The sequence below is a fragment of the Mandrillus leucophaeus genome, unplaced genomic scaffold (genome assembly GCF_000951045.1).
Source record: "Mandrillus leucophaeus isolate KB7577 unplaced genomic scaffold, Mleu.le_1.0 Scaffold28, whole genome shotgun sequence".
NCBI lineage: Eukaryota > Metazoa > Chordata > Mammalia > Primates > Cercopithecidae > Mandrillus > Mandrillus leucophaeus.
In genome coordinates this window covers 1120630-1142440 of record NW_012102920.1, presented here as the reverse complement: position 1 = coordinate 1142440, position 21811 = coordinate 1120630, and the positions used below count along the sequence as shown (strand labels likewise).

Below are 21811 nucleotides of genomic sequence, written 5' to 3'. Positions count from 1 at the left end.
TCCGCAGCTCCGGGGGTGGAGGCAGCGCCTCCTGCCGGGTCCTCCGACTCTCCCCCTTTCGCATCCCACACCTCTGGACGCTCGTCTCGGGCCTGGCCAGCGGACACCGGTCGCCAGCCGCCTGGCCGAGCCCTCTACATGCACTCCAGCCTCTCAGTTAACTCTGCAGCTACGCAGGGAGTTAGGGGCAGATCGGGAAACTGAGGCCTGGAGAGTGGAGTCGCCGACGGAGCAGGGCCTGACGACTTTCCAGCAGTTGTACCTTTTTGCTGTTGGGGTGAGGTTTTTTCCAGCAGCCTCTCTGAGAGCTGAGAATTAACGTAGGCTCCTTCATTAAGAGGCCCCTTCTCCTTCCTCTTCCCCTTTCCCGCAGAGCCGGCTGCTTGGAGCTCTTTTCCTGGCTGGCGCAGCCGGGCTGGCCACTGTGCCTCTTAGCTGGAGTGTCTGAAATAGTGTCGCTGCGGGACAAGGCCCTGCGCCCCTGCTTTTCTGCAGAGGTAAAATTGGTCAAGAGGGAAGGCCCAGGAGTAGGGTCTCCTGGCTGAGACACTTGTTAAAGTTTATTCACCCGAAATACTCCTGTGTATTTAGTTCCTTAGGTTGCTGATTTTTGGCACTAGTTCTCGAGTCTCTAAAGGACTCAGTAAGGTCAGCTAAGCAGCCTGTCTGTGTGTCAGACCGACCTCCTGTCTATACTTGACGTGATCTGAGGGCTTGGCAGAATTTAGGTTGAAGGAGGCCGCAGCTTTCTAGCGGCGACTCCATGTGATAAGTTAGGTTATCTGTGTTGACAGGTTGAGTGCGTTAGACTTGAGCTAAGTGTGGTCTGTAAGGATAAACTTCAGTTCTTACCATAGCAGCTGCTTGCATAGAGTACTTTCGAGTTGCTTTTGTGAGCATGGTTCTGTGAAGTTCTGGAAGTGTCAGAGGCAGGCTTGGCAAGTCCCGTCTGCAACGCACTGGCTGTGAACAACTGGGAGGTGCTGTCCTCAGGATTCACACCAAGGAGGGGGCTGAGCCTCCTGCGTTCAAGGGCCCGTATGTTTTGGTTGCTTTCTTGCTTTTCTTCTGGCCTAGTCTGCATGATTTTGCCATCTGGACAACCATCGGGGCAGCACTAAGCTCCAGCGCCGGTAACTCTGTGGGCATCCAGGCTGTTCGAGCCAGGCGTTGTTGCTTGCCTAGTTGCTTGTGTTTTAAAAAACTTCTCCGGGCTAGCAGGGTGACTCACACCTGTAATCCCAGCACTTTGGGAGGTCGAGGCGGGCGGATCATGAGGTCAGGAAATCGAGACCATCTTGGCCAACATGGTGAAACCCCGTCTCTACTAAAATACAAAAAAATTAGCCGGGCGTGGTGGCGCGTGCCTGTAATCCCAGCTGCTCGGGAGGCTGAGGCAGGGGAATCACTTGAACCCACGAGGTGGAGGTTGCAGTGAGATGAGATCGCGCCCCTGCACTCCAGCCTGGCAACAGAGCAAGACTCTGTCTCCAAAAAAAAAAAAAAAACTACAACAGACCAAAAAAATCCCACAAACTTCTCTGAGGTGCCGTATCCTCCCTGTGCCAGTGCAGAAGCTCCTCGGCGGCTGGGTTTATATCCGCAAGTTCAGGGCCAGGCTCAGAGTGGCACCAAAACAAACTTATGGGTTAATGGAATAGTCAAAAATATCCCGTGGACCCCACACTGCATCGACACGGGATGTCACCTGCATTGGGGCGGCATTTAGTTTAACTCCCTCAGGGCGCGATGCACACACCATCGTGACATTCTTTTATGAAAGGAAATAGGAAATGAGAGCTGTCTGATCCGCAGATACTCACTCATGAATTTCAGGAGCACTGGGGGTCAGTTAGGCAGCCAGTTCCGATGTGATGCTGATTATTATATTCCTGATATTTTTTACTCCATCTGATGTTGAGCTGTATCATGTGGGATTTTTTGTCGTTATCCTACTTTAAACTGAGATTGTATTTCACTCTGCGGTCTCCGCAGGTGTGGAGGATCTGACTGGCAGGGGATATCCACACCACAAGAGCCGACATAAATTTCAGGACTCCAGAGCTGAGCGTCAGAAAGGCTCCCCACCACCGCATCCCATCGTGGTTCTGCAGGCAGGGCTAGAATGCATTAGTCAGAAAAGAGAACCCTCAAGTTGTGTATTTGAACGTCTCTCTGGAAGCCGGTCCCTGGATGTCATCCTGCTGTCGGCAGTGAGGTCTGGTGTGTTTTAGCTTTGTTGCTCCTCGCCAGGTCCCTAGTACGTGCTGACACCGGCATGATTTTATCCTTCCTCTTTCCCCTCTACCTGGAGGGGCATGATGTGGGCTTCTCCCCGCTGTGCTCCTGGGTGTGCATTGCTGAATTGAGGGGCTTTATGATTACAACTCTTGTTGTTGTCTTTCCCTTTTCTGTTTTCTGCAAATTGGGATCACCGTGGTGGTCTCTAGCTTCCACGGCCCTGGAATGGAGAAGCAGGCAGGGGAACCCGTCTTGTACAACAGGTGGTTAATGAGTTTAGGAAAATCGTACCTGTGGTGTGGTAGAGTTTGGTGCGTGTCGTAAACATTCACGAAATTCCAGCCTGGCCGGCATGGCGATACCCCTTCTCTACTGAAAATGTAAAAAACAGCCTGGCATAGTAGCGGACTCCTGTAATCCCACCTACTCAGGAGGCTGAGGCACAAGAATCTCTTGAACCTGGGAACTGGAGGTTGCAATGAGTGCAGATTGTGCCGCTGCACTCCAGCCTGGGTGACAGAATGAGACCCTGTCTTTAAAAAAAAAAAAAGGAGTTCATGAAATTGCCAAAATAGAACACAGTACCTACTAGTATAGCTGTTAAATTTTCCATTTCCTAGATCGCATGAAGGTGGGTCCTCCGATGACGGATTGCGTCAGGAACAAGCAGAAACCTAGTCATCACTGCTCTTCTGGGGAGGAGCAGCATGTAGACGGGTTGGGGCGTGAGGGCCTCCCTCCCCCAGCGGCCTTGACTGGGGCTTTTTTGCTGCCATACCCCAGCTTCTCCTGAGGACAAAGAAGCAGAGTGACGTGGTCGTCCTAGTGCTTCCACGTTGTTTCTGGTGTGCTGGTGACACATGGACTACAGGTTTTTTGGGAATCGGTAGGAGAATTATTTTGGAAAATTGCATTTCGTAGTCTGTATATTCTGAACTTGACAAATGAACTAGCCTGCAAACTTTAGGATCATGAAGAAGCACCCCCAGTATTTCAGGGAGCAGAGCCATTGTCAAATCCAGAGGCACTTGAGGGGCTCTCTGCCCTGTCGTAAATGGCAGGAGTGTGTCTTCCCGGTAGCCGCGTCCCCCCTCACATCCCCTCAGCCTGGCCAGTTTTGTGTGTGAAGGAGTGACAGCCCCTTTTTCAAAACTTTTTTTTTACTTTTTCAAAAAAGAGTAACAGAAAATTCCAGTGACTCTTCAAATGCCAGTGTTGAAAGGTGAAGTGTGCGCTTAGATTTTCTTTCCCAGCAAGCAGTTGTGTGTGCTGGGTGTTTCAGAGCCTCTGTGGCAGCAAAGGGAGGTAGAAAGTGAGCTGCCAGCGGGGCCTCTGCCCGGCCACCTGAGACGTCCGAGGACGGCCTGTCCTGGGGTGGTGCCCCGGCCCCGCTCCAGGCTGGGCCATGCTCCTGACCCACGGGCTGAGCCCGCTACCAGGTTTAGAAAGTGCCCCTTGAGGGTTTCATCTTTTTCTGATCTTCAGGTAATTCTACCATCTAACCTCAGGGGATCTGTAAGAGCAAGAAAATAGTCAGCCCTCTCGCCGCCCAAGCTCTGAGTTCTGAAGGGTTTTCAGGCCAGGCTGTGGAAACGGTGGGTATTTAGGTGGGCGCTGTTTGGTGTGCTGGGGTGTGGTGTGATGTGTCGGGCCGTATGGTGCTGAGGCAGATAGATAATAGGGTGGAGTCGTGGAGCTCTGGACCGACTTGGGCACGAATACACAGGCACATGTGCCGACCTCGGTCTTCATCATGTGGCACCATTGGTGTTTGCCGTTCTTCACAAAATGGTGAGCCAACACGCAGAGCCCCCGTGTCCAAAGGAAAGCAGAGATCCCGCAAGCCAGTGCCATGTGCATGAGTCAGGGACAGCTGTGTGCTGTTTTGCAGAGAGGATGCTGGCTGAATTGAGGAGCAGGATCCACCCCTGCCAGCAGTTGGCTGTGAGGTCTTCGTAATGGCAGGGTTGGAAGGGATCATAGCCGTCTGCTCCAACGTCCTCCTGGAGTTTGCAGTCGGTAGCTGTCAAGATGGCTTCCCAGGTCCCCCGTGAGCACTGGTCAGAGGTGGCTGTGGTGTGTGTGAGGGGGATCTCCTCACTGCTGCCCACGTGTTGCCTCCCGTTCCCTGTGCAGGTGTTGCAGGGTTTCCAGGGTCCTGGTGACTGTGTGCCCATCGGTCCCCCTTCGAGCCGCCCAGGGGTGCAGCATGGCTGCTGCCTCGTGAGCTGGGCCAAGCCAAGAGCAGTCATGCTAAGTGCCCCTCTTATCCCAATCTCGGGGTGCAGCATGGCTGCTGCTTAGTGAACTCGGCCAAGCCAAGAGCAATCATGCCAAGTGCTCCTCCTATCCCAGTCTCGGGCTCTCTGTGAGCTGGTCTTCTTTCTGGGCAGTCTCTTGGGCCCCTTTCTTGCATCTGTGGAAGAAAGAAAAACGACTGCCCAAAACATAGGTAGGTCTTTAGACCATCAGAAAACAATGGATCTGCTATTTTCATTTAAAATTATTTTCCAGATCTTTCTAGACCAAAGAAGCGATTCTGGTGGCTGTGAATTGTCAGTAGGGTGTGTGGTATGTCAGAGCTGGGAGCTTGCTTCAGGAGTACTCCGTGGGCTGGGGATCAGCTCACTGGCCCAGGGGATCTGGCGCTGTGATGCTTCATTTACCATCTACTATTAGTGGGAATTCTTGAATTTCATCCATGGTGTAATTTCTTAGCTCAGAAGGAAACCCAGTAAATTCCAGGTGTGGCTTGGGATGCCAGGTCCTATGTTATTAGAATTACGATTTACTTATTTTCTACCTTGAAATATCTGTTTTTCCGCAGTGTGCTCATGGGAGCTTAGAAGATCCCAAAAGTATAACCCATCATAAATTAATCCACGCTGCCTCAGAGAGGGTGCTGAGTGATGCCAGGACCATCCTGGAAGAGAACATCCAGGACCAAGGTAAGGCTGCTGTGGGCGGGCGGGTTGGCATCAGGCATCGTGCGCTGCTGGGGGCGCTGGAGCTAGGAGGGGGTGGTCCACCCACAGGAGTCAGTGTTCTGAGCTGGACACGAGCACGAAAATGCGATCGACTAAAAGCATTCTGTTTTTCCTTTATTTATTTATTTATTTATTTATTTATTTTTTTTTTTTTTTTATTTTTTTTGAGACGAAGTCTCGCTCTGTCGCCCAGGCTGGAGTGCAGTGGCCGGATCTCAGCTCACTGCAAGCTCCGCCTCCCGGGTTCACGCCATTCTCCTGCCTCAGCCTCCCGAGTAGCTGGGACTATAGGCGTCCGCCACATCGCCCGGCTAATTTTTTCTATTTTTAGTAGAGACGGAGTTTCACCGTATTAGCCAGGATGGTCTCGATCTCCTGACCTCGTGATCCGCCCGTCTCGGCCTCCCAAAGTGCTGGGATTACAGGCTTGAGCCACCGCGCCCGGCCTGTTTTTCCTTTATTAAAAAGAGTTCCGTGATAGAATACCTGTGAAAAACAGCAGAAATTGAAATGGAACAAGCAGCAGACGTTTGAGATGCCACACGTGCATTTTGCTTTTAGTTCTGTTTGGAGCAAAGCGAGAGACTCCAGGGGTTCTGCAGCTTTCACCTGCGTTGTGGGGATTGTTGTCAGCATCCCAGTGCAGCATTAGACACACACGGCCATTTAATTGCTTATGGTTTTGTGTCTGGAGGCACTTGAAGAGCTAACATCAGTTTTGGTTATGTCATTCAAATAATGCCTTTACTGATGGAATTCCTTGAAGTTAGCTGTTTTGAAAATCCTTGAAGTCTTGCTAACAGATACCCACTGAGGTGACCATCAAGCTCCAAGCCAGTGGGGGGTGGTCACCGTCGTGGGCTGAGGATGAGCCACATCTCAGGTTTTGACCTCCGAGGGTTGAGAGTCAACTCTCCAGCCTCACAGACTTTTTCAAAACTGAGCTGGTGAAAATGAGGGCCCCATGCAGGATTGTCACCAATTCGTTGCACAATTACTGGGGCCATGCTGTGCACGCCTCCGGGGCCACGGGTCACCTGGGGCTTTGTGCCAGGCCGGGGAGCTTGTGCCTCAGCTGGGGCCACGCAGATGTCATGAGAAAGGGAGGGAAGGCCAGCGTAGATCCTTGGTTTGGGGAGACCAAAGGAATCCCTGCTGTTTGGAGACATGGTGTCGCTCAGTCACCCAGGCTGGAGTACAGAGGCACAGTCAGACCCACCGCTGCCTTGACCTCCTGGGCTCAAGCAATCCTCTCACCTCAGTCTCCCAAGTAGCTGGGACTGTGGGCATGTGCCACCATGTGCAGCTATTTTTTGTATTTTCGTAGAGATGGGGTCTTGCCATGTTGTCCAGTCTAGTCTTGGACTCCTGGGCTCAAGTGATCCGCCTGCCTCATCCTATCAGAGTGCTGGGCTGATAGGAGTGAGCCACTGCACCCAGCTGAAGCCCTGCTCTTCTTCTTCTTCTTTTTTTTTTTAAGACGAAGTCTTGCCTGTCACCCAGGCTGGAGTGCGGTGGTGCTCGGCTCACTGCAACCTCCGCCTCCCGGGTTCAAGTGATTCTCCTGCCTCAGCCTCCTGAGTAGCTGGGATTACAGGTGTGCGCCACCACGCCCGGCTAATTTTTGTAGTTTTAGTAGAGATGGGGTTTCACTGTGTTGGCCAGGCTGGTCTCGAACGCCTGACCTTGGGTGATTTGCCCCCCTCAGCCTCCCAAAGTGCTAGGATTACAGATGGGAGCCACCGCGCCTGGCCGAACCCCTGCTGTTCTGTTCTCAGGGCATCTAGCACCCTTTATGCCGTTCTGTGGATATGAAACGATAACCAGTGTGATGGATATACATGTTGTTTTTTCTAGACGTCCTATTATTGATAAAAAAGCGTTCTCCATCACCACTTCCCAAGATGGCTGAGGTCTCAGCAGAAGAAAAGGTAAATTTCAAAGTTTGCAACTGGGGACCTTGATTGGTAGAAGTTTACATTTAAGAATTATAGGCCAGGTGCGGTGGCTCACGCCTGTAATGCCAGCACTTTAGGGGGCCAAGGTGGGCAGATCACCAGGTCAGGAGATTGAGACCATCCTGGCTAACATGGTGAAACCCCGTCTCTACTAAAAAAGATACAAAAAAATGGCCGGGCGCTGTGGCTCACGCCTGTAATCCCAGCACTTTGGGAGGCCGAGGTGGGTGGATCACAAGGTCAGGAGATCGAGACCATCCTGGCTAACACCATGAAACCCTGTCTCTACTAAAAAAAAAAATACAAAAAATTAGCTGGGCATGGTGGTGGGCGCTTGTAGTCCCAGCTACTCGGGAGGCTGAGGCAGGAGAACCGCGTGAACCTGGGAGGTGGAGCTTGCTGTAAGCTGAGATCGTGCCACTGCTCTCCAGCCTGGGCAACAGAGTGAGACTCTGTCTCAAAAAAAAAGAAAAAAATAATAATTATAGGCTGGGTACGGTGGCTCGTGCCTGTAATCCCAGGGCTTTGGGAGGTCGAGGCGGGTGGATCACAAGGTCGAGAGATCGAGACCCTCCTGGCCAATATGGTGAAACCCCGTTTCTACTAAAAATACAAAAAAATTAGCTGGGCATGGTGACGCGCACCTGTAGTCCCAGCTACTCGGGAGGTAGAGGTTGCAGTGAGCCGAGATCGTGCCACTGCACTCCAGCCTGGCAACAGAGTGAGACTCCATCTCAAAATTTAATAAATAAATAAATAATTTTTTAAAAGAATTATAAAGAAGTTCTCCATACTAGTTGTTCACCAACCCACATATTTGCCATTTACAGTAGATGTGGTTATAAGGGGTTCTCTCTCCTGGCAGAGCCTGTTTAATCCATGTCAGTCCTGGTCCCTGCTCACGGGACCAGCACAGAAAACCTGCCTCTGAGTTGTTTGAGACAGAGAGGAGAGTAGGGGCACATCCTGCATGACAGTTCACTCCCGTGCTGCTGTCCGCCTTCATCTGCGTGTGCTCCCGTTCCCTCCTCTTCTCAAGTAGCCAAGTCAGTCCTGACAGAAAAACGGAGGGAAGTTGGTAACCAACCTCCACACGGAATAAGGGCTGCGCGTGCAGAGAGTGGCCAGCGAGGGAGCACTCGCGACAAGCTGTGCCTCACACTGCACAGGCTCAGCATCCCCATCCAAAAATCCACATGCACCGCAGTCTGAAACTTCTTGAGTGCCGAAATGACACTTAATGGAAGTGCTCGTTGGTGCTTTTCGAGTTTATTATTTGGAATGCAGATATTCCCAAATCTGAAAAAACCCGAAATCCGAACCAGTTCTGGCCCCAGGCATTTCAGATGGGGGACGCTCAGCCTGCACTCTTCATGCTGAGAGGGCCTGAGTTCTGCCTTTCTTGTCCGTTTTCCTGCAAAACAGAACTGGATGTCCTTGGTGTGTACATTCACACACACGTTACCGACTCGTGGTCTGCGCCGTCCACTCACGCGTGTCCCTTAGGAGAACCATGCAGCGTGGTGTTTGCTGGCTGCCCCAGAAGCTCACGCTTTGGAAAGCTCACTGAGCAGAGGAAGATGCGTTCTGCAAGTGGCACGTCCTACCCCACAGCAGGGCCCGAGCCTGGGCTGAGCGTGGAGCCTGCTGGCGAGAAGGGCAGCCACTTTCCCCTGCTGTCTTTGCATTACTCATCTCGAGGGTAGAGTTTCTTACTCGTGCTTTGAGAGGCTAAGGAGAGTGTTCACCGCAGAGAAGCAGCGGGCCCAACTCTTTTGGGCCAGGCCCATGCCTGGGAGTGCATAAGCTATTTTTGGGTTTCTCTAGGACCACGGGTCCCCAGGAAGAGCACTCTGGGCTTGGGTCCCCTCCTTATCTTCAGCCACACCTAGCCACGCATGAGTAACACACAGGCTGCCGCCCCACCCATCTGCAGTGGACAGATCTGGGCCTGCCTCCGCCTGTCCCTGAGTCAGGCCTGTTTCTGGGAACTGCTACAGGCAGCATTCACAGTTCTCAGATTACAGTTTGACCGTTGGTGTTCAGACTTACAGGCCCATAACTGATATAAACAGTGGTGTCTGACCAGATAGCCGTTGCCCCACAGACCCTTGGATGGGTAGCTTGGAGCTAACTTGAGGAGCTTACCTTTTCTCTTCAAATATTTGCAAACTGAAACATTGTAAGATGTCAATTCATATTTTTATGAATTTATTATTATTATTGTTATTTTTGAGACAGAGTTTCGCTCTTGTTACCCAAGCTAGAGTGCAGTGGCGCGATCTCAGCTCACTGCAACCTCCGTCCCCCAGGTTCAAATGATTCTCCTGCCTCAGCCTTCCGAGTAGCTGGAATTACAGGTGCGTGCCACCATGCCTGGCTAATTTTTTGTATTTTTACAAGAGACGGGGTTTCACCATGTTGGCCAGGCTGGTCTCGAACTCCTGATCTCAGGTGATCCACCTGCCTCGGCCTCCCAAAGTGCTAGGATTACAGGCATGAGTCATCGTGCCTGGCCTAAATTAATTTTTAATTTAGTTTTTGTTTTTGTTTCAGAGACAGGATCTCACTCTGTTGCCCAGGCCACAGTGCAGTGGTACAATCATAACTCATTGCAACCTTGACCTCCTGGGCTTAAGCAATCCTTCTGCCTCAGCCTCCTGAGTAGCTGGGACCACAGGTGTGTGCCACCATACCCAGCTAATTTTTGTATTTACGAATTAATTTTTAAGTCAACGTGACGTATGTTTTTAAAAGGTCAAATAATACTACAAATCTTTTAATAAGAATCAGTGGTCTTGGCTGGGTGCAGTGGCCCACGCCTGTAGTCGCAGCACTTTGGGAGGCTGAGGTGGGAGGATCACTTGAGCCCAGGAATTTGAGACCAGCCTGGGCAGCATGATGAAACCCTGTCTCTACAAAAAACATAAAAAATTAGCTGGGCGTGTTGGCACAAGCCAGGCAGTGCACATCAGGCTGGAGTGTGTGGTACAATCTCACCTCAGTGCAACCTCTTCCTCCTGAGCTTAAGTGATCCTTCTCCCTCAGCCCCAGGAGTAAAGCAACTAGGACTATAGGTGTGTGCCACCACACTTTACTAATTTTTGTATTTTTTTTTTAGACATGGGATCTCGCCATGTTGCCCAGGCTGGTCTTGAACTTCTGGGCTCAGGTGGTCTGTTCCACCTTGGCCTCCCAAAGTGTTGGGATTACAGGCGTAAGACACCACACCTGGCCCAACCACTCATAACTCTGTTATCTTTCACAATTCTCTTCCTGATTTCTAAATAATATGTGTATAGTAGTATTCCTTGAATGACCAACTTTAGTCTCTATTGACTTCTTAACGAAAAAGCTGTAGTGCCTCCCTCTCTCCTCCCTTGAGGTTAGATCATAATGCTGGTTGAAGATCTCAGGGCTTTCATTACTATTATAATTGAAGTATAGTTTTCTGCTGTGAGCAGAATAGATTAAGATTATCCATCCTTCTCACACGACTTTGTTTTTCCTGGAATTAATACTTGCCTCTTCCTTTCGTTTGCTTGTTGAGTTTCTTATAGGCTTATCGCTGATTTTTTCATGCTCTTCCACAGAGCTGATAAAGCTTCTGGAAACATGGTCACAGATGTCAGGTCGCCGGGGCGTTCCCTTTCTCCTGGGGCTGTCCCTCCAGATCCCTCTGGTCTGCGCATCTGTCTGAGTCGCTGCCTTCCAGGCCTGCTGCACAGCTTGGCTTTCCTGCCTCTCTCCTATGGTAGAGTTTGCTAAGTCTATGCAAGTTTTCCGTTGCCACCCAACAAATCGCCACGCACGTAGGCGCTTAAAACAGCCCTCGGCTTGTAGCTGGCAGTTCTGTAGGGCAGAAGTCTGGCTGGGTGAGTTCAGCTGGTTTCTGTGCTCAGGGTCTCGAGCTGAAATCAGAGTGCCGAAGGGCTGTGTTCAGGGTGCTGAAGGGCTGCCTTCCTTTCCGAGGCTGGGAAAGATTCTGCTCCTGAGGTCTTCCGGCGGTTGGCAGAGTCCAGTTCCGACCCATTTTCTTGCTGGTTGCCGGCTGGGGGCTGCTCTCAGGGCCTGGGCGTGGCCCGCATTCCTACCCACACAAGCTCCTCCTCCTTCAGAGCCAGCAGCGGGATTTCTGAAGTGTTGAATCTCTCTTTCCAGAAAGAGACCCGTCCCTTTTAAGGACCTGCCTGATTAGGTGAGGCCCACCAAGGATCATGCTCTTTCCCCAGAGTCGGCTGTGCCGCGTGACGTAACCTGACCCAGAGTGGACTGTGTCCTCCTGCTCGTGCTCTGCAGCCATGCACGGGCAACTGCCAGGCACAGGGAGCGTGCCGCCGTCCTCGAGTTCTGCCTGCCGCAGGACCAGGTGTCTTGTTCTTCTCGACCTGTCCCTTGGTCTGGTGGAGCCTGACTTCCTCTAGTGCCCGGGAGGGGAAACCGTCTTGAGGCCTTGCATTCCAGCACAGGAGCTGTGGAGGGAGCACCGCCGTGTGCAGCACACGAGGCAGCTCTGAGCCGCTCCTCCCTGCACCAGCCGAGGCCTCCCCTTCCTCTGTTCCTTCTAGAACCTTCTGCCGTCTGGTGTGCTGTAGCGTTCTGGGATGTTCCACGGTGTCTCTGCTGCGGGTCTTTCTCTCTTCGCTCTGCCTGGCGCATTGACTCTGGAAATTCAGATGTTTGAGTTCTGGGAGATTTAGTCCTGGAAAATGTCCTGAATTGGTTTTTTGATCTCCTTGTTTTCTTTTCTCTTTCTGTAACACTTATGAGTTGGCCGGTAGGCCTGTTTTCTGAGGGATTCCTTGCTTTGTCTTCTAGCATTCTGTAGCCTTTTTGATCTGGCTGTAACGTATTTAAATTCCTAAGCTGGTTCTCCTCCTCGGATGTCTTCTAGCGTTCTGGTGTGTTCCTCTGCGGGCCGTGTGTCCTGGCTCATAAACACTGTCCTCTTCCCTGCTGGCTCCTCACTTTGTGCTGCTTTCTGTTGTTCCTTTTCTTTTTTTTTTCAGTCAGAGTCTCACTGTCACTCACCCAGGCTTGAGTGCAGTGGTGTGATCTCAGCTCACCTCCCAGGTTCAAGTGATTCTCCTGCCTCAGCCTCCCCGGTAGCTGGGATTACAGGCGTGCACCAGCACACTTGGCTTATTTTTGTATTTTTATTAGACATGAGGTTTCACCATGTTGGCCATGCTGGTCTCGAACTCCTGACCTCAAGTAATCCACCCACCTCGGCCTCCCAAAGGGCTGGGATGATAGGCGTGCGCCGCTGCGCCCAGCCTGTTCCTGTTTTTATTTGGGTTTTTGTCTTTTGTGCTGGAAGCTTTCCTCAAACGTCTGGCCGGCTGTCTGTGGCTGAATGCCACCTTCCAGAGGCCCTGGATCTTGTTAGCAGTGCTTTGGGACTGGGTGGCTGGCTGGGGCACTGCCCTTTGGGTGCAGACCCTGCCATTTTGCCCCCTCCCACCTCATGGCTGTGTCTGCCCCACTCCCCTGCTGCTGGGTCTCCCTGTTGAGGGTGCTGGGGGTGCCGCTTTCCCTCTCATGAGCTGAAGGCTTCTGGCCCGGGGTCTCAAGCCCAGCTCTCTGGGAGTTGCCGGCAGGACTGGATGGCAGGGGAGCGCAGGGCAGGGTGGGGGAGGATGGAGTCCTAGCTCCTGAGGCTCGCTCCCTGTCTCCTGCCACCGATGCAGTTCTAGGAGGCTGGAATGGTCTTGCGTCCATGCTGTGCTCTTGGCCTGAGCCTTCGTAGCTCCGCTGATCCCTCCATCCTCATCCTCTGCCGTCTTCTGAGAATGTGCTGTCACTCTTCCGGTTCTGTTCCTCTCCCATCACTTTTGTTCTCGTGAGTTTCTGCTGCCGTAACTGCCCGTCAGGAGCTTCCAGAAGGAGCAGAGATGAGTTCGTGATTTTGGCCTCAGGGCTCAGCTGCAGCCTGGGTGGTTCTTCTGGAGTCACCTCCCTTGCCCCAGCCCTGCCACAGCCCCCGTGTGGTTGTCGTTCTGTGACCCTTGTTCCTGCTCTGCCCCTCACCTACCGCTTCACTCTCATTTACGGCAGAGCAGGCGCTGAGGACACGTCTGCTGTCCCTGGGCCTTGCCCAGAACTCTCCAGGCTCCCCCAGCTCATCAAGGAGTTTACACCTCTGGCTCCTGAAGGAGACGGCGTCTTTCCTGGGCAGAGCTCTGCTGGTTCAGTTTTCATCATCTTGCTTTTTGGTGCTGTTACGTTCATGTCTGACTTTCTGATTACTTTTCTGTGTAGAAAAAACAAGACCAGAAAGCTCCAGATAAAGAGGCCATACTCCGGGCCACCGCCAACCTGCCCTCCTACAACATGGACCGGGCCGCGGTCCAGACCAACATGAGAGATGTAAGTGTCGGCCCAGAGCGGCGGGGGGCGCGTGGGGTCCCCGTGTGGGGGATTGCCGTGGGGGGTTCCCGCAGGGCGGGGCAGCAAGAGGAGATTCTCTAGGAGTATTTGGGGAAGTCAGTGAGGGGGTCTATAGGACTGCACTATTTTGCATTTTTTCTGTAAATCAATAATTATTTCCAAGTGAGAGTTGGAAAGCCATCTGAAGGCAGGGCTGGAAAGATACATACCCCTGGGAAAACGTCAGTCCGGCCCTGAGTTTGGCAAAAATGTTTAGATAGAATTCTGCACCCAAAGCGGGTGGATCACCTGAGGTCAGAAGTTCGACACCAGCCTGGCCAACATGGTGAAACCCCGTCTCTGCTAAAAATACCAAAAATTAGCCGGGCATAGTGGTGGGCACCTGTAATCCCACCTATTCAGGAGGCTGAGACAGGAGAATCGCTTGAACCCGGGAGGCAGAGGTTGCAGTGAGCTGAGATCGCATCACTGTACTCCAACCTGGGTAGCAAGAGCGAAACTCTGTCTCAAGAAAAAAAAAAAAAAATCTGAACCCGTGAGTTATTTTGGATCAGAACGTTCTCAGTTAAAAAAGAAAAGTGTTTGCAGTGCTCACGTGGACGCCCCAGCAGCGGGGCACGTGCTGTGCCGGGGTGGGAGGACGGCTGGTTTCCAACTTCATCTGATGCCAGTCCAACCTAAGGGCACTGCTGCCATAACCCCTGTTTCATTTTAGGAATGAACCTCTTGGGGCCTCTTCCAGAGAGTTCTGTGCCGACCAGGGCATGGTGACTTTTCCCCAGCAGCCAGCCTGTGTGTCTCCCATCCTGTGTGTGTCCAGCCTAGAGGTGTTTCTCTAGTGTGGTATCCACACCAAGGCTCACACTTGTGTGAGAGAAGGGACAGCTGACACCTGACCTCTCGCTGTTCTGGAGGGCGTCTCTGTTCCGTCCCACAGCTTGTCCTGCCTGGGGAGGACAGTGATGGCCACCGCTGTGTGGCAGGCATGCCTCCACCGGGGGCCGGCAGACTCACGGGTGTGGAGCCTCAGATGATTCTATTTTCTTCAGTGAAGCCAGAGGGGGTCTTCAGCTTGCCCCCACCCACGCTGGCTGGACCGACGGTTTCCTCACTGGGCACAGGCTGAGTATCAGGCCAGCACTGAGCGACTGCCACCGGGCGTTCGTGTCCCTTTCCACTGGCTTCAGTCCCACCTTCAGGGAGGCCCTTGGCCCTGCCGATCCCCTGACTTGCCCTCAGTTGATCCTGCTGTCTTGCAGGAAAGCAGTGTCATCTCGACTCTGAGGATCGGAGTTCCAGGATGGGAGCAAGCCATAGGTCCAAGTAGGTTTGCTGGACATTTAGAGAATTGATCTCCTTTTTTTTCACTGCAGTTCCAGACAGAACTCCGGAAGATCCTGGTGTCTCTCATCGAGGTGGCGCAGAAGCTGTTAGCACTGAACCCAGATGCGGTGGAACTGTTTAAGAAGGCGAATGGTATGAGTCAACCCTGATGCTGCATTCCAGGCGTGGTTCGCTGCCTGCCTAGGGGAGCGTCTGCAGCTCACGCACCACCAGAACCTCAGTGCTTTATGGAAGCGCTGATGAGGGCCTGGGGCCTGCCTCACCGGCAACGCCTGTTGATACGCCTGAGGGTGGGCAGGCAGAGCTCAGACAGATAATTCCTGCAAATGTTTGTGCTCAGATAAGGCCCCTGGGCCTGAGGCTGGAGCCTTCATGGCCCTGTCGTCTCCCCGCAGCGATGCTGGACGAGGACGAGGATGAGCGCGTGGACGAGGCCGCCCTGCGGCAGCTCACGGAGATGGGCTTTCCGGAGAACAGAGCCACCAAGGCCCTCCAGCTGAACCAGTGCGTGGGGGCCGCCTCCTTCCCTTGCCGGAGACACGTGGGGCCTGGTCTTGTGGGGCTCCCACCGTGGGTGACGTCCTCCTACCCTAAACTCTTTGTTTGACTGAATCTTTTCTAACGTGTGGGGTTTTGAAGAGGTACCTTAAATATGGGCCTGCAAAGCGTTTTTGGGGTGAATGTGGCAGAGCAGTCGTTGTCTAAATTCCCTTTGGGCCGTTGTATGAGAACTCAAGGTGAAGCCCGTTCGTAGCAGGAACACGGCCTCTAACAGTCTTCTCAGGATTTCCGTGTGAGTTACTGGTCCTGCTTCTGTGTTCAGATCTAAAACGAATAATCCGAGATCCAGGGGCAGCCGGGGGCGCTCCATCCCTAAGCTCCCAGCAGAGACCTCCGGATCCGCTCGCCTCTCCTTAGACGGGCTTCTGTTTCTGCCCAGGGTCTCAAGGTAGTCTGAGGCAAGGACCAGAGCTTCCGTTGCACCTGTGTTCATTCAGGTTCTCATTATAAGGGCCACCAGCTGATGCTGGAGAAGTCACTACCGTAGCAGAGGCTCTTGGGAGTGGACAGGAGGCGAAGGCCCCGGTCCGTTAGCCTGGGGGTGTTGGAAAGAGTCTCTTGCCTTGCAGCATGTCGGTGCCTCAGGCCATGGAGTGGCTAATTGAACACGCAGAAGATCCGACCATAGACACGCCTCTTCCGGGCCAGGCTCCCCCAGGGGCTGAGGGGGCCACTGCAGCCGCCCCTGAGGCTGCCGCAGGAGCCAGCACCACCGACGAGGAGGCCAGAGATGAGCTCACGGAAATCTTCAAGAAGATCCGGAGGAAAAGGGAGTTTCGGGCTGATGCTCGGGTATGTGTTACTAGACCTGTCACCAGGCAGAGTCGCCGTGTCTTCCCTTGAGGTGGCGCCACGGAAAGGAGGCTGGGGCTGTGTGGCTGACCTTGGGCTGAGCCGGCTCATGTCCCAGGAGAGAGAGAAGCTGGGGAAGGGGTTTACAGGTGGGCCTGGGAAGTGGCGAGCCTGGACCGCCGCCCGAGTTTCTGAGCACCCCTGTAAGTTATCCCGGCTTGAATCCAGGCACCCCAGTTTCCTCTCTGTTGCCACATTCGTCACCTTTTGAAAAACGACATTTTGCAGTTCCTGCTGACCACTCATGTCCACAAGCTGCCCCTATTCGGCAGCATCTCTGCGGGGTGGGGGTCCTGCTCAGAGACCGGGAGGGTCATCTGCTGTGGTGGGTGTCTGTGAGCGAGGGGCCGCTCAGGCTGGCCACCCGCCTCCGTGGCGCGGGCTGCGGGGCTGCAGGGTCCCTGCGCCTGTGTGTGTGGACCTTCCTCGCCCGCACCTCATCTCCCCGTTCTTCCTTCTCTCTCCTGTTCCTTGATTCGGGTCTTACTTCCTCCTCGGAGGTCTCTGTCTTCTCCGACATGCTCAGACGGCAGATCCGCTCCGTCAGGGCTTCCATCTGCATGCTCTGTCTCACGTGTGGCATTGATGGTTTCCCTGGGGTGTGTGACATTGTGCTGTGGCCTCACCTGTGGGCTTGTGTCCTCCATGGAGTTCCCTGTGGCCAGGCTGTACACATCCTCCTGGGCTGATTCTGAGTTTGCTTCTGCCGGTGATGAGTGGGGCCCCTGCCCCTCATGTCCTGCGGTGTAATCCCTGGCTTCACAGCTCAGGTCTTCCCTGCACAGGGTCCCGTGGAGACAAACGCTTTTCTTTGTTTCTTTTAAAATTTAATTTAATTTTAAGTTCTGGGATACATATGCAGGATGTGCAGGTTTGTTCCAAAGGTAGACATGTGCCATGGTGGTTTGCTGCACGTGTCAACCTATGACCTAGGTATTAAGCCTAGCATACATTAGCTATTTATCCTGATGCCCTCCCTCCCCCGAGCCCCCGGCAGGCCCCAGTGTGTGATGTTCCCCTCCCTGTGTCCATGTGTTCTCATTGTTCAGCTCCCACTCATGAGTGAGAACAGGAGGTGCTTGGTTTTCTGTTCCTGTGTTAGTTTGCTGAGAACAATGGCTTCCAGCTTCATCCATGACCCTGCAAAGGACGTGATCTCGTTCCTTTTTATGGCTGCCTGGTATTCCATGGTGTGTATGTCCTGTATTTTCTTTATCCAGCCTACCCAGTTTCTTTTCTTATCCGTGGGCATTTGGGTTGATTCTATATCTTTGCTATTGTGAATAGTGCTGCAGTGAACATATGTGTGCACGTATCTTCATAATAGAATGATTTCTGTTATTCCTTTGGGTATATACCCCATAATGGAATTGCAGGGTCAGATGGTATTTCTGTTTCTAGGTCTTTGAGGAATCACCACACGTCTTCCACGGTGGTTGAACTAATTTATGTTCCCACCAACAGTGTAAAAGCGTTCCTGTTTCTCCACAGCCTCACTAGCAGCTGTTGTTTCTTGATTTTTTTTTTTTTCTTTTTGTGAGACGGAGTCTCGCTCAGTCGCCCAGGCTAGAGTGCAGTGGCCAGATCTCAGCTCACTGTAAGGTCCGCCTCCCAGGTTCACGCCATTCTCCTGCCTCAGCCTCCCGAGTAGCTGGGACTACAGGCGCCCGCCACGTCGCCTGGCTAGGTTTTTGTATTTTTTTAGTAGAGACGGGGTTTCACCGTGTTAGCCAGGATGGTATCAATCTCCTGACCTCGTGATCTGCCCGTCTCGGCCTCCCAAAGTGCTGGGATTACAAGCTTGAGCCAACATGCCCGGCCAATTTCATGACTTTTTAATAATCATCATTCTGATTGGCATGAGGTGGTATCTCATTGCGGTTTTGATTTGCATTTCTCTAATGATCAGTAATGCTGAGCCTTGCTCTGTTGCCCAGGCTGGATTCTTCCTGCCTCAGCCTCCTGAGTAGCTGGGACTACAGGCACGCACCCACCACACCCAGCTAATTTTTGTGTTTTTAGTGGAGACAGGGTTTCACCATGTTGGCCAGGCTGGTCTCAAACTCCTGACCTCAAGTGATCTGCCCGCCTCGGCCTCCCAAAGTGCTGGGATTACAGGAGTGATTCACCACGCCCAGCCAGCTGTCTTCTTTTGAGAAGTGTCTGATCATGTCCTTTGCCCAGTTTTTAATGGGTTTTTTTTTTCTTGTAAATTTGTTTATTCCATGTAGATTATGGATATTAGCCCTTTGTCAGGTGGTTAGATTGTAAAAATATTCCCTTCTGTAGGTTGTCTGTTCACTCTGGTGGTCGTTTCTTTTGCTGTGCAGAAGCTCTTCAGTTTAGTTAGATCCCATTGAGACAAATGCTTTTCTAGTCCATCTTCTCATCTTTTCAGGGTCCTCATTTTCAGTAAGGGTCTCATTTCCCACTGTCTACCTCCCATGGGCCCAAGGCGCACGTTCTGTCTGTGTGTGGACGTTAGACCCTGTGCACACCCTTTCACAGAGCTAGTTTTCTGTCTCTTCCTTCTTGGTTTTTGTCACTTGTGGATATCCCTTGTGAGTTTAGCTATGCATTTAAAAGTTTCTCTTCTTTTTTTTTTTTTTGAGACAGTTTCACTCTGTCACCCAGGCTAGAGTGTGGTGGCACAATCATGGCTTACTGCAGCCTTGACCTCCTGGGCTCGAATGATTTTACTTCAGCCTCCTGAGTAGCTCTTACAGGCACGCACCACCAAACGGGGCTAATTTTTTAATTTCTAAAATTTTGTACAGATAGGGATCTCCCTGTGTTGCCCAGGCTGGTCTTGACCTCCTGGCTTCAAGTGATCCTCTTGCCTTGGCCTCCCAAAGTGCTGGAATGACAGGCATGAGCCATTGTGCCCAGCCTAAAAGCATTTTTGTTTTATTTTTATCTAGCGTTTCTAGGTTTAGCAGAAAGTGTGTCTCGTTGTGCTTGTCTCCTAGGGAGCCAAGTTCACATCTGATCCTGGAAGCCTGTCGGGCGGAGCGGCCACTCTCCAGCTGGGTCCCTTGTGCGCTGAGGCTGGACTTTGCACTCTCCCGTGTTGTGGTGCTACACGGTCCCTTAGAGGTTGTTAGTCATATTCTTTCTTGCCGTCTTAAGCCTTTTCGTTAAATAGAGATACTCATTCTTAACAATCTTAACGTGCTCATTTTCCTAAGATCTTCCCCATTGTCATTCCCTCCTGTCATCTCTCTGTGTCAGAATATTCCGTAGAATGTCTTTGATGAAAATGGTTACAAGGTGGTCAAGGCTTGAGGGGCCAGCCTATCAGTCCTTCTACCCTTTGGTTTCTGTATGAGTCTTGAGATCAGGCAAGTATCCAGTAGAGATCGAGATACTAGCTTTGTTACCGAGAAAGGATTGGAGAGCTCTGACTTGAGGCCAAAACAGATTTCCTGCTGCCCGTCCCTTTCTGGTGGTGGACAGGATACCTGCTGACCAGGGGCAGAGCTGGCAGGCCCCGAGGTCCTGCAGCCTGTGAGTGGCTGCCCCTCTCCCATTGCTGCCCACAAGCAAGTCTTTGCCCCCATGGGCTGGGAGGGAGGGCGGGGGCTGCCAGGTGTTGCCTCAGGAGTACTGGGGCATCATTTCCTGGGCTGAGGTAGAAATGAGGGAGAGTGCTTCCTATTGAAGCTAGTGAGAAGGGCATCCTGTCCTTGAATTCAATAGATTCCAGGCTATTCTATATGACTTTGATACCAAAATATTGTATGGTGAGTTCTTCCAAAGTTCATTGTTGGAGCTCCTTGAGTTAGGATGTGGCTCAGGAAGGACCATAAATAGAAGATACGGAGATTTTTTCTTTTTCGAAATGGAGTATCACTGTGTTGCCCAGGCTGGAGTACCGTGGTGCGATCTCGACTCACTGCAGCCTCCACTTCCCGGGCTCAAGCGATTCTCCTGCCCCAGCCTCCCGAGTAGCTGGGATTACAGGCGTGTGCCATCACGCCTAGCTAATTTTTGTATTTTTAGTAGAGATGGGGCTTCCCCATGTTGGTCAGGCTGGTCTCAAACTCCTGACCTCAGGTGATCCTCCCGCCCCGGCCTCCCAAAGTGCTGAGATTACAAGCGTGAGCCAGTGCGCCTAGCTGGGACTTTTGACCTGATCTTGCACACAGTTTAGCTCCAGCCAGCATCCTTCCTGAGCTCCACCCCAGCTCAAGTCTTTTTCTGCCAGGTTCTCTTGGAAGTATCTGACAATGCAGTCCAGACTGGCTGCGGACGCGCACGGTCCGTGGGGCGTGGTGCTGCATGAAGTCAGCCTGGGTGGTGCTGGGAGCTGTGTGGGGCTGGCACCCCTACACTTATGGCCTTATGGTGGCCAGAAAACTGACAAAGACGGAGAGGACTCTGGGGGCTTCAAGAGAGTGGGATCTGACCTTTCAGGGACTAGGAGAGGCCCTTGAAATTTTGATGAAGCTTTCTTTTTGTTTATTTATATTTTTTCAAAACGGACCCCTTTAACATTGTGTTATAAATCTCCAGAGTAAAGGATGTATTATCTTGTTACATGAATTGTGTCCAGAGAAATGTATGCCCTTCCCCAAAAATGAATTAGTATATGTTTAGTTGTAGCTTAAGTTTTGTTCAATATTAAAATTAAAAAATTAGTTTTAGGATTTTTTTTTCTAAGATCTGAATAAAACCTTTTTTCACGGATTACAATGACATTTTTGTTTCCATTGAGATTGCATTTACTGATGTGGCCTTTCTCTAATGCCACTTATTCTTGGGTAACAAGCCCCTCTGGGGTAAACCTGCAGTGGCTGCTGAGACAGTCTTATCCACACAGTCATTGGGACAAACCTGAAAGGGTCTGAAGTTGGCCTGACTGCCTCATGTCCACATAAGCGATGCATTTCTACCTGTCATAACCTGTGGCTTCTCCCCACAACCTGTGGCTCCCTGAAGACAAGCCTGGGAGCTGCACCGACCCCCTGGCTCTGCTAACTATAGTCATACCCTTCGCTTCTTCGGCTTTAGGATGCTGAAAACCAAGATCTGTTTCAGTAGAGCTGTGAGGAAAGAGAACGTGGACGGAGAACGTCCGCAGTGCTGTTGGGAGCACCCCCCGCTAGGGTGCCGGGGAGCAGGGCTCCCTCTCTGCACGCAGGGCACTGGTTCCTCGGCCTCCTGCCGCCCCCAGCGAGCTAACGGCTGTGCTGTCCTCTAGGCCGTCATTTCCCTGATGGAGATGGGATTCGACGAGAAGGAGGTGATAGACGCCCTCAGAGTGAACAACAACCAACAGAATGCTGCGGTGAGTGTCGGGCTGTGGTGAGTGTCGGGCTGTGGTGAGTGTCGGGCTGTGGTGAGTGTCGGGCTGTAGTGAGTGTCGGGCTGTGGTGAGTGTCGGGCTGTAGTGAGTGTCGACTGTAGTGAGTGTCGGGCTGTGGTGAGTGTTGGGCTATAGTGAGTGTCGACTGTAGTGAGTGTCGGGCTGTGGTG

General features: G+C 52.2%; 1 protein-coding gene across 1 annotated transcript in view; it reads left to right on the top strand.

The window, feature by feature from the left end:
* UBAC1 (UBA domain containing 1) overlaps nucleotides 1-21811 on the top strand; it is an 80879-nt gene that overhangs the window by 50586 nt on the left and 8482 nt on the right. Inside the window, exons 5-11 of the mRNA XM_011985157.1 lie at nucleotides 5069-5189; nucleotides 7086-7159; nucleotides 13448-13555; nucleotides 14950-15052; nucleotides 15316-15424; nucleotides 16051-16273; nucleotides 21537-21623. Coding sequence (XP_011840547.1) covers nucleotides 5069-5189; nucleotides 7086-7159; nucleotides 13448-13555; nucleotides 14950-15052; nucleotides 15316-15424; nucleotides 16051-16273; nucleotides 21537-21623 — 825 coding nt within the window. The remainder of the gene's footprint in view (nucleotides 1-5068; nucleotides 5190-7085; nucleotides 7160-13447; nucleotides 13556-14949; nucleotides 15053-15315; nucleotides 15425-16050; nucleotides 16274-21536; nucleotides 21624-21811) is intronic.